This window comes from Hydra vulgaris, chromosome 10 (genome assembly GCF_038396675.1).
Source record: "Hydra vulgaris chromosome 10, alternate assembly HydraT2T_AEP".
NCBI lineage: Eukaryota > Metazoa > Cnidaria > Hydrozoa > Anthoathecata > Hydridae > Hydra > Hydra vulgaris.
The window spans coordinates 33,920,001-33,932,819 of NC_088929.1; the positions used below are offsets into that span (position 1 = coordinate 33,920,001).

General features: G+C 25.2%; 1 protein-coding gene across 2 annotated transcripts in view; it reads left to right on the plus strand.

Moving 5' to 3' along the window:
- Positions 1 to 12,819, plus strand: part of LOC101234822 (huntingtin-interacting protein 1) — a 167,091-nt gene that overhangs the window by 120,728 nt on the left and 33,544 nt on the right. For both annotated transcript variants that reach the window (XM_065807880.1, XM_065807879.1), the window contains 10 exons: positions 755 to 815; positions 4,598 to 4,686; positions 4,768 to 4,815; positions 5,042 to 5,089; positions 8,692 to 8,748; positions 9,384 to 9,431; positions 9,829 to 9,897; positions 9,979 to 10,026; positions 11,897 to 11,965; positions 12,300 to 12,347. In XM_065807880.1, coding sequence (XP_065663952.1) covers positions 755 to 815; positions 4,598 to 4,686; positions 4,768 to 4,815; positions 5,042 to 5,089; positions 8,692 to 8,748; positions 9,384 to 9,431; positions 9,829 to 9,897; positions 9,979 to 10,026; positions 11,897 to 11,965; positions 12,300 to 12,347 — 585 coding nt within the window. The remainder of the gene's footprint in view (positions 1 to 754; positions 816 to 4,597; positions 4,687 to 4,767; positions 4,816 to 5,041; positions 5,090 to 8,691; positions 8,749 to 9,383; positions 9,432 to 9,828; positions 9,898 to 9,978; positions 10,027 to 11,896; positions 11,966 to 12,299; positions 12,348 to 12,819) is intronic.

A 12,819-nucleotide genomic window follows, 5' to 3' on the forward strand; every position in this document is an offset into this window, starting at 1 on the left:
TCCTTGGTAAGTTACCTTTACCATGGCTACAAAGCTACACCTGCTCCATTACAAAATCGTTTCTAATGACCAGGATTAATATAATATACATACGCTCACTCATGCAAATTTAAGTTGTGATTTATTTTATGTATTGTTTAGGTATTGATATATTTTGTACACTGTAATTTTAAGTTTAGATATTGATTTATTTTGTTTATATATGAGTTTAGGTATTGAAATATTTTATACACTTTTTTAAAAAAAATAATAAATTTATGTTCAACCAGTTTGTAAGACCAAATAGAAAAGTATGAAGGTCATTAATTTTGCTGCAATTAATGTTCTATACGCATAGAATATGCATGCAGAAACTCAAACTCTTGATTAATTTTCTGTACTGATGCAGAAAATATTACTCCAGACAGCTTCCTCCATAGGTGATAAGTATTCCAAAATTTTACTGTTATAATTTTCCTGAATATTGCACATTTAATGACATGCTCATTTTTATTCATTAAAAATATTCAAAAGTAAAACATTGTTTTCCAACCTCTTGTAACTTGGCAATCTATTTGATTTTATGCTAAATAGCATAATATCAAGTGAAGTATTATGTAACCCATTTAAAACTGTTGGATCATTTTTATTTTACTGCAATAATCAAGATTTCATAGTGGTTGTTATTGGGAAGATTGCACCACAGATAGCTATTATAGTATTGTGGTATTTTATGCAAAACTCCCATTGATATACAAATTTTTAAATTCTTTAGGAAAATTCCTTTCTGAAAGATCAACTTGATAATAATAACAAAGGAGATAGCGAGTTACAAGGTAAATTTAGTTACACTATTTTATTTTTTCATCATAATATTCATTTTTAAATTTCTTTGAAACACGAGTTGCAGTTGGGTAGATAAAATAATTGTCTTAGATTGTTTGACCAGAGGCTGATACAGACTTTATACTTGTTTTTTATTATGGTGTTTTAGGTAATGGTAGTTTAGATAATATTGGTTAAGTCAGTTGTGGTTGAGATAAGACATTCAGGCATAAATGGTACTTTAAATATTTCAGTAGTTTTGTAATTTTACAATTTCTTTAATTTCCTCTACAATCTTTCTGTTTCAAAAATTCAACAGAGCTGAAAAGCCAACTATATTTACATTAAGTTAAAAAATCATCCAATATTTAAAAAAGCAGTAAACGACCATATCAAGTTTTTAAAGAGTTTTTGATGTTTAAATATTGTGATTTGCCATAAATGATTTTAAAATGGTTCCCTAGTATTATAAACATTTTACAAGAAGAACTTTCAAAGAAAATAGTATTTATCTATTGCAAACATTAGCTAAGCTTAGTTAACATTAGTTAAACTTGCAGTTTGGTTTGTTCATAGCTGTTTTTAGTATTCTTATGATGTACATATATAATATATATATATATATATATATACATACATACATACATACATACATACATACATACATACATACATACATACATACATACATACATACATACATACATACATACATACATACATACATACATACATACATACATACATACATACATTTAGTAAATGTCAGTAAATTACAAAAAATAAATTACTGGTATTTACTGAATAGATTTGAAAGTCATGTCTTCTAGAATCTATATAAAAAAAAATGTTACTAAAGTCATTGCTCGAAACTATACATTTTAATTTAATATGTCTAGTGAAGCAAAAAGAAATATTAAATTTTTTTGCTTTACTTACAAGTTGATCATTAAGCTTTCATATGCTTGTGCATTTTTTGTTTTTTTTTTTTTGTTTTTTTTTTGTTTTGTTTTTTAATATAGTAAATATTTATTTATGTTGTTTTGATGAGTTTTTATTGCATTATTACATTATGACTTTATCAAATTTGTTGTCGGACTTATATGTCCTTTCTGGTCCTATCGACTCAAAATTGACAAAAGAGTTGTATAGTTTTGTTTAAGTTTTAAATGATTTTTTTTTTTACAATATTTTTATTTTTATTGTTAAATTGTTTTAATTAAATATGTATGCATAATTAAATATTTAAACATAAAATATATCATAAATATGTATGCACTTCAGTTAAAAATTGCTATCACCATGCATCCTGAAGGTAGGGAAAAAATTAGAAGGTATAAGCAAAAAGTAATTTACATTTTACATCTACATCTTATAAAAAATATTTCTTGAAACAAATTTTTTTTTAGAATTTCTCATTGTTATTAAAAGGTTATTTTAAATCTTATTTTAAATCAAAATTGTCTTTCGGAAGATTGGAGATTGATGTATCTCATAATTTATAATTTTTTGTTTAATAAAATAGCTTTTGGAATTTATTTGATCAGAAAATCTAAATTAAAATTTTATTCATTGTGGATGGAATGGATTGTACCCCAATAGTTTCTTTTGCTCAATATTCCGAGCTAATTTGTGTCAAATGCAAGTTTATACTGCTGTATGTTAAAATTGGTAATACCGTTTGTTGATAAATAGTAAATGCTAAATTTGCTGCAAGAAAGTTTCTTACCTTAAAATAAAAAATAAAAACCCCAAATGACGAGAAGCCTATTTTATTTTGTTATCAAAATGTTTTTTTATTATGTTATCAAAATATTTCTTTAATAATAAAGATAAGAAGTCTAATATACAACAAATATAAAAATAACTTTGTGTCATTTATTGTAACTCTGTTGTACTTCAAATTGAGAGAATGAGGGGTTTTCACTAATTTTCTTGATGTCTTGAAAAACATGCTCTTGTTTTTTGACTTCAAAAAGTTCACTAATACTTCTTAATTTTCAAAATAATATGACATTTTCTAAATTTTCCATAAAGCAACCTTCATCCAAAAAAATCTTTCGACAAACAGTATGCAGTTGTATCATCAGATATCCATCATAAAATTAAAGATCATAAATAACAATAGTCCAAGAATAATACTCCAACTGTAACAGATTCTGTACCTGATTTTACTCATTTTTACTCAACAATTGTAGATCTGTTAAATAGATATTCAGACACCTACCTGCTTGTTGCATACAATTCCATATATATATATATATATATATATATATATATATATATATATATATATATATATATATATATATATATATATATATTGTAGCTGCACATAGAAGTCCTTACAGTCTTATTACAGAGCACTGCAGAAGAATTTCAGACCTCTGGGTTCTGAGCCAGAACTGTAACCACTGCGCCACTGCTGCGTTAAATTTAATATTATAAACTTATATACTTAAGTAATATAATATTTAATAATAAAATGGCTTAAAATAGTTTATAAATAAATATCTAAACTTATTACAACTAATTAACTAACTTTGTTTTAACAACTTAACTAATTAAAGTTCTTGTTAAAGTGCTTTCCTTCGCTAAACTTAAAATTTTACTTAATAATCACTTAACCTTAGTATTCAAAATATCTCTGAAAGATCATAGTAGACCACTGATTTAAAGTCTGGTGCTGCGACCCCTTGATAACATTTGCCATGTTGTGGTAACCCCAGCAATAAAATTGATAAGGCTCCTCCTAAATCATTTTTGCAGCTAACTATAATGCTTTTTGATATTTAAATTTCTAATTTTATTTATATTTTATACTTTATAGGCACCATGTTTTTTTGTTACAAATTTTTTTATAATTGATTTGTAATAATTTGTTAACAAAACAATTTTTCATGTTTTGGGTAATATTTGCAAAGAAAGAAAATGTTTTTATTGTAAACATTCTATTAAAGTTTTGATTTTGTGTTTCCTAATTGTAAAAGGTCTTTCATTAAGAATGATAGGATTTTAATTTTGAATAAAACAATAAAGGTTTGATATATCAACTTAATTCCTGCTATATTTTGAAGCTTGGACAATACTGTTTGAAATAAGATATTATTCAAATAGACAGATAGACACTGATGCACCCAATCTCTCCAATTTCTGATCTGACTTTATGAATACTCTCTTCTAAGTGATCCAAACAAATAATGAGTTAACCTGTTTAACTAGAATGGCAGGAAGAGCAATATGGCAGGAACAATAAATCTCTTAAATAAAAAGGGCAATTTTTCGTTTTAAATTTAAGAACATAAAAAATAACTTAAAGAACATAAAAAAAAACCAACTATTTTAAATTCAATTAACATTTTATCAATAAACTATTTTAAATTCAATAAACTTTAGCCCTAGAAGATTAAAAATGTAACCCGCCTCCTTCTCCCTCCCTAAACCTTGAAAAGTTTCTTATTTTAAATAGGCATTTTATATTCAATGGATAATAGTTTAATATCAGGGACATGGTGGGGTTAAACTCGCAACATCTCGCTTTAAAGCAAGTTTTTTTCTGAAACGAGTGCTCTACCACTACACCACTATCGCATAGTTATCCTCAAACCATAAAAATTCTTTTAAAAAAACCAGACAGCATGTTATATAAATATTTTTTAATTTTAAATTTACTATAATAGAATATTAATTTGTTAACTTATTTTATTTGTTTTAAGAGTGTCAAGAATATGCTTGGTAATATTTTTTTATATCAAATATAGGTTATACAATTATTAAATGATTGTATGTTTAGAGAAAGCTAAATCAGCTGATGAAAAGTTCAATAAGCTTAAAGATTTATATGGTAAACTCCGTAATGATCACATTGATCTTTTAAGAAAGGTAGACATTTTTTATTTGTTTTCATTTTTCTTTTCTATTTTCATTTTTTTTTTTTTTCCTATGTTACTTTTGTTTTCTTAGAATGCTGAGTTCAAAAATAAAGTTGAAGCACTTGACAAATCAAAAAAAGTATTTTATGTTTTAATTTTTCCAAAATCATGCAACAGTGGGTTGATGCTTTTTTTTTTGTTTTTTTGTTTTGTTAATTTGCCATGTTGTCTTTAGTTATATAAGACATCATAGTTAATATAGTATAACAACATAATATAAACAAATATAATATAATAACAAAGTAAACACTAAGCCTAAATGTGGATTTTGAAACAGGTTGCTTTTTTTTTTTTTTTTTTTTTAGGAATTGGATGAGTCCATAAATCTGTTAAAGACACAATTATCCACAAAGGTACGCTAAAAATGCCTTATTTCTTTATATTTAATATATATCTTAAATTCTTTACTTGGATTTTTTTTTAATATAAAATATTTTTCAAGTAATACTTTTATAACAAGAAATTCTTATACTTAATAAAAATTACCCATTAAATCAGAAAAATTTATCCCCTCATACTTTTTTTAATTATTCTATTGTATCATCAAAAATTTTCTGAGAAAAGGATGTTTAGATAAGGCTACCATATGCATTGATAGAGAAATTATTCAGAAAGTTGATTAAAGAAAGATAAAGGACTATCTGCTAACAAAAGATTTTATATATATATATATATATATAATTTTTTTTATACAAAAGAGCAAAAGATAATTAGGAAAAGATGTTGTTAACTTTTAGAAAAACTCTTTTTTAAAACAGAAATGAACTTGTGCTACTCAGCATCTCAGATTATTATTGTTGGTGACTTTAACTTACCTAAAATGGATTGGCCAATCTATATTTCACCATACGAAAAGTGTCATAATATATTCTTAAATTTGGTAAATGAACTCGGTTTGCACCAATTCTTTTAAGAACCCACATGCAAAATGAATCTTCTTGATTTTGTATTTTCTAATAACATTTCACTTATAAGTGATATATCTGTCAAGTGTCCTTTTAGGACTAACAGCCATAGCACATTCCAATTTTCTATAAATATGAACAATTTCAAACAGTGTGAAAATAAACCAGAATCTTTCTAGGACTTTTCTAATGGTGATGTTAAGGGTCTTGAGGTATATATATAAAAAATAAATTGGGATTTTTAATTTTTCTCGTGCCTGTACAATTGTGGACTACTGGAGCATTTTTCTAAGGCTTTTTGGTACTGGTATTAATGAATTTGTACCTATCAGGGAAAAGTATTAAAACAAAATGAGTAATCACTATCCAAAATGCATTGAAAAAATCTTAAGCCGCAAAGTATTTTATGGAAAAGATGGATGAATAATAAAACCATTTATCAGTCAGTTAACAAACAATCAGCTTACAATCAGCTTACAAACGTCAGTTAACAAAAGTCAGTTAACAAACGTCAGCTTACAAAAGTCAGTTAACAAACAATCAGCAACAATCAGCTTACAAACAGTACGCCAGGAATTGCAAACAAATCTTATCTAATTACCAATTGAAAATTGAACTAAACCTAGTAGAGGGAAATAACATTAGCAAGTTTTATAATCATGTTAATAATGAAATAAATATCGCTGATAAGCACCACCATCAAAAATAACAATAACAAGGTCACTTCCAGTAATATAGAAATTGCTAACATGTTTAATAATCGCTTTGGAAGTGTTTTTACAGATGATAATAGCTATTCTCCTAATATTGTCAGTTATGCTAATGATCCAATAAGTATTGACGCGGTTTATTTTTTCGTGGAATCAGTGTGTAAAACCTTAATGGGAATTAATCCTAGTACCTCGTACGGTCCTGATGGTTTACCTTATGCAATTCTTAAAAAGTTAGCTCATGTTTTATGTTTGCCTCTTTCATATATTTTTGAGGTTAGTTTTACACCAAACGCTTTACCCTAATTAATGGCGCCAAGCTTTTGTCTCCCCATTTTTTTAAAACAGAGCTACATTGAATTCTAACAACTATAGACCCATCTCTTTAACTTGTACTTGTTGTCGAATCATGAAAAAAATTATCAACTCACTATTATCTCATTCAAAACTATTATGTAAACTTTCATTATGCAATATACGTGGTAAATTTTTAAAGTGGATCTCTGCATTTTTTACAGACTGATCTCAACAGGTAAAGATTGGTAGTTCTTTATCAGGTCTGATTCAAATCGTTAGTGGTATATCTCAGGGTAGTGTGATAAGACCTACTTTGTTCTTATTATTTATAAATGACTTATCATCTGTAGTAAACAATCTCGAATGTACAATAAAACTTTTTGCTGATGATTTAAAGTTATACAGTTTGTACCGTGATATAAAGTATAGTCACGATTTAACTGTTGCTCTTGATAAAATAATTATTTGATCAGATACTTGGCAATTGCCGATTGCCAGCAAGAAATGTTTTGCGCACAGATTAGCACTTAGACCAATACATAGTATTAGTTTTAATTACAAGCTAGGTGATAGTATTTTAAATTAGTCATCTAACCCAAAGGATGTAGGAGTAACTATTGATTCCAGCCAAACTGCAAAAAACACATTGCCAGAGTCATTCATGTAGCAAGTACTAGAGCATCCCTAATCTTAAAATGCTTTAAAACTCACAATCCTAGTATATTAGTATGTGCATTTACCACTTGTGTCTTTTTATTGGACCTGTATGTCCTTTAAAACATTTTTAAACTTGTTGTCATATATCTTTATCTATCTTCTTACATTATTCAATTTTAAATAAAATATTTTTTGTACATGTAAATAAAATGTCTTTTCTTATGTGCTTCTAAATAAAATATCATTTGTTAGTAAATAAAGCATCATCTGTTTGTAAATATGGTAATAGATAAGTGGAAGAATTTTGGGTTTGCAGTCAATAGGTTTGAAGTTTAAATCCACTCTACATTACTGGAAGTATTGCTCTCAACCTGTTCCTCTGCTCAGCAGCCATGTTTAACAAGATTTAACAAAAGTGAAGAGAGAGTTACAAATCAAAAAAAAAATGAATAGCCTCCTTGACTGTAGTTGCTCCACTATAGCCTTATGAAGGCGAATTTAATTAAAATAAGAAATGTAACATAAAATATTATCTGTTAAATAAAATATCTGTTTTGTAAATAAATATCATCTGTTTGTAAATAAAAAAAATTTTTGTTAATGCAAAAGGAAAAATTCTCACTTTATTTTAATTTTATCAAATTGGTTGATGAAAAAAAAAGAAGTATTTTTAATATTTGATTACGAAAACAAAAATTTTTCTTTTGCTTTATTATGGTTATAATTATCTATATGTATTAAATAATGTCAAATATTAAAATTTGTACAAATTGTTGGCATTATATTATTATAAAACTTTGATTTAAAAAGGAATCATTTATTCTGTAAAATGCTTATATTATTATAAAAACTTTGAAATATAGAATATATATAGAATGACTTAGGATTAATGTATTTAGCTAAATTTAATTTTTTAAATGTTGACTTAAATCCAGACACTTTTTCAGACAAAGAAGAAAAAATAATTATTTTAAAACAAATTTATTGTTGTAATGTAAGCAATCGTTGAGTTTGCCTTGCTTGGTTTGTATTGCTTGGTTTATCTTGCTTGCTTAAATCCTAAAATAAATTAAAAGCAAGACAGGAAAAAGTTTATAAACATAAAAAAAGACTTTTCTTTATATTAACCTAAACCCCTAGATATGATATATTTTTTCATTATCAAATCTACCACCCTAAGGCTCTTATAGGACTGCTACAGTTAAGGAAGCGACACATCTTGAACCTCGTGGTTGTGAGCCACCAATAGTCTTCTACCTTATGTATGCACATATGCATCATTTGTACAGCTAAATTCAGTACATAGACTAAGGGGATTTTTTTCATAAAACATCTTTTCTGGATTAAAGTTGGTATTTTAAAAATTGAAGTATTAAAATTTTTTAGGACAATGAAATTCAACGATTGTCATCAAATCTTGATGATTTGGAAAAAATGAACCAGGTAAAAATGCATCAATATTATTAGTATGGTATATTTTTTGATGATTAGCTGAGAGACTGATTATTAGCTGAGAGATTTTTAAATTGAAGATAGTGATTAGTAAAATTTATTATGTAGTGATTATTATAATTTATCTAGAGAGTTACAAATTTAGTGCATGTCAGTATTTCCATATTTTCTTTTTTTAAATTATTTATTCCTAGTCTAAATATTAAAATTAATTAATGAGAAAAAACATCAATGACTACTATTAAAACAGCACCAAGTCTGAAATAGTGTCTAAAGTTGCTGCATTATTTAGTTTTTAATATTTTACTCATGTATAAAGTTTTTAAAAGTCTATAACACCTCTATATTAATTTTTTTTTTTAAGTTCTTTTTTTAGATATGTTTCCTTTTATTCATTTTTTATTTTATTGTAAAATTGAAGTTTTAAAAGATTTTTTTTGCAAAGTTTTAACAAGTTACCTAGGATATGGTTACCGAGACCAATGCCAATGCAGCCAAATAGTAGATGTATCAGTGATAAAATATGTTTTTAAAAACATTCAGAATGTTTTTAAAAACATTCTAGTCTTTAAATTTGCGTTTTTTGCAATTAAAAGAAATCTTAAAAATTTAACTTTATTTTATAGAAATTGATGATTGATTTTGGATGCAGTGACGAAGCTTATAAAAATCAGGTTTAATGAAAATTTTATAAATTTTAAGGAAAAGATAATTCTTTATAAACATTTATGTATTAATTTATAAGGTTCAAACTAAACAAACTTTAATTGTTTTAAGTAATTTAAGTTTAATTAAAAATAGAAAAAAAATATTTAACAAATGTTTTTAATATTATAATAAATTTATTAATGTTGTAAATACTTATAGCTATTATAACAGATAGATTGATGGAATAAATATTTATAGTTATTTTAACAAATATGTTAATGTTATAATATTTTATGTTTATCATAGTAAATATATTATTAAGAATATTTATAATTATTCTAATAAATATATTATTCTTATAAATATTTAACTTTGAATAAATCTCTTTACTATTTATAATCTAAAAAAACATTTTAAATGCAGTTAAATAATCAATTGGACCAGATTGCTGAATTAAAAAAAGCGCTTACAATTTCAGAAAGTTTATCAGAGGTAAATTTATTTCTATTTTTTACGACTTAAAATAATATTTTTTTAGTCATGTACTAACTGTATTTTATATTAACTTTACAGAATTTACAAAAAGATCTATTAAAAATACATTCAGAATCTGAAAAACAGGTATGTTTGTTTATCAAATAGTATTCACGTTGAAATGTATTATATATATTTGTTTGTTTTAGGTTTGTTTTATATATATTTGTTTGTTTTAGGTGTTGCTTTTCATATTTCTTAAAGCTGAAACTTATAATATACTAGTGTAATTTTTGTTTTGAAATAGCAAAAAGGGGCATCCATAAAGAATGTGTGCAGTGAAACCACTGATTTAGGATGTAAATACACATTTATGCTTTCAATGACCCCTCTTCTCCTCTCACTGTACCCCCTCCTCTTTGTACACATTTGTACGCTTTAGGTAACCTATCCCCCCATACCTGCGTACTTACTTTATGGAAGACCTCAAAGTCTATTTTTAGTAATTAAAAGCTTTTAATATAAACTATACAAGTAGGTATGTTCTATATTAAGTGGGTCCGATTTTTTGCTTCTTTTTAGTTTTTTTCAACTATTTTCAAGAAGCACCAAACTTAATGTTGAAAAGAAAAGTTTTTTACCACGAAATTACATTTTAATGCTGCAGTTTTTTAATCTCTAAATCAAGTCAGATTTTGAGTTGAAAAAAGAAGAAAGAATTTTACTCACATTTCTTTCAAAGAGATGTTGAAAAATGTTTAAAAAACTAAATTGTTTAAAAAACTTCTTTTATTGGAACAAAATGAAAAAAGTATATTTGTAAAAGTTTTGGGGGTTTAAAAGTGTCCTGAATTATGCTTAGAATAAAACGTCAAAATGTCAAATTAGACAGGATATTAAATTGTGCTGCACAAAAAATAAAGTGCTTCAGGTATTGTTAAACTGTTGATGTTTGTTTCAATTAATGTTTTAGCATTCAAAAAATGAAAAAAAAAGTTTATTTTTTATTTTATTTTTGTATACTAAATGGTTGTAAGAAAAAAATATTATTTTTTAAATGGAAGCTAAAAATGTTTTTGATAAAGACACTTTTTTATTTATTTTTATTCTGATTCACTCCCAACAAGGATGCAAGCAATCACTATTAAGTTGGGAGTTACTAGAAAAAAAAAGAATAGAGTTATAAAACAAGGAAACAGTTGACTGAAGACTTAAAAAGTTTAAAATTTTTTAAGTTAGGAAAATTGAAGATGGGAGAGAGTTCCTGAGTGTTGAAGTGTGGAGGAAAAAACTAGGCAAACAAAGGTTTTTAGAGTTTGCAGGGGCAGATACAGTAAAAAAATAAGACTTGCTGAATGATGAGTCAAGCGAGAATGAGTTTTAGTTAATGGAACTAGAGATGATTGCTCCTTTGAGCAGCGACCATGATAGTATTTGTAGAAAAAGAGAAAGAGATGCAATTTTTCATATAATGGGAGAGTGTTGTTTAAAGACACTTGTACTGTTTGAACTACTGGTTGTAATGTCATATGTTATTTAAAGTGGTTATATTTACTGGTTGCTATATTTATTTGCTAGGTTTTTTTGCCTACAGTTTATATAGCATTTATCTATAATTTTATGTAATTATTGTAAGCTCCATAGTTAAATTCTAAAATATAACTGAAATAATCAAAATATAATAAATTATTATAAATATAAATAGTATATTTATTAAATATTGTTAAGGAACCAAATACAAATTCTATGTTTACTAAGTATAATGTTTTAGAAAGCGTTAACAAAGTATAATTTACTCTTATATGTGCATTAACATGCTTTGTATTAACAAGTGATAGCAGTAGGCTTGAAATATTATAAGGTTATGTGTGTTATAAATCATATGAGGTGTTGTATGTTGCATTTAAATTTGAATTTATATTAAACTAAGTGTTTGTCTAATTATTTTTTAGTTACCTAAAAGTTACCCTATGTATACAGTTGTATTAAGTATATATTTATATACATATTCTTATAGGCAGCACTATTGAGAAATCAACTTAGTGATATCAATTCTGAGAAAAGCAATGAAGAGGCAGCAAGAAAGGTTTTTTTTGTTTAGTTTTATTACTCATATTTTTTTTATAAAGGTTCTTAAAAGCTTAACTTTTTTTTTATTCAAAATTTAACACTGTGCTATATAACTTTAAATAAAAATTACGCTGAACATAAAAATTTGATGGAAAATATGGAGGAAAAAATCAAACTACAAAATAAATATATTTATTTGAATAGGAGAATGTTGTTTTAAAATTTTTTGAAATTTAATTTTTTTTTTAGCTAAAATATAAACTAATTATTTCATAGAGTTGCAGCCAAAAATAATATTAAAAAAAAGTTCTGGAATTTAATAAAAAGTTTGAGTGTTTATTTATCTTTAGATTTTAGAAATGCAAAGTCAAGCATTAATTAATGAACTAACAGATAAGGTAACCTGGTTTTTTTATATTTTTTTTCTTCTATAATATTTTTTTTATATAACATTGAGAATAAATGTACTATTCTGATTAAATTCATCAAAAAAGTGTTTTCTTAAATAATGAATGAATTTTATTAAGTTAATGAATGAATAAAATTGTAAGCTTTTTTTTAAAAAATGAGTGTCTTTAATAATTAAAAATATCTACACATTATACATAATACATTCAATGCATAATATATTATATCAATGCAAACATTAAACTACCAATTGTCCTTTAAACAAGAATGAGGTTCATTGTAATATGTTTACATTTCTTGCTGTAGCTTTTCAGGTTGTTTTTTTTATATTATATTTGTTAATTATTTTATATATGTTTTATATTTTGTTGTTATAAATATGTTATATTATATTCTTATTATAACTATTATGTTCTATATATTAATAATTTCTATTTTAATATTAACTAATTTTAATATTAA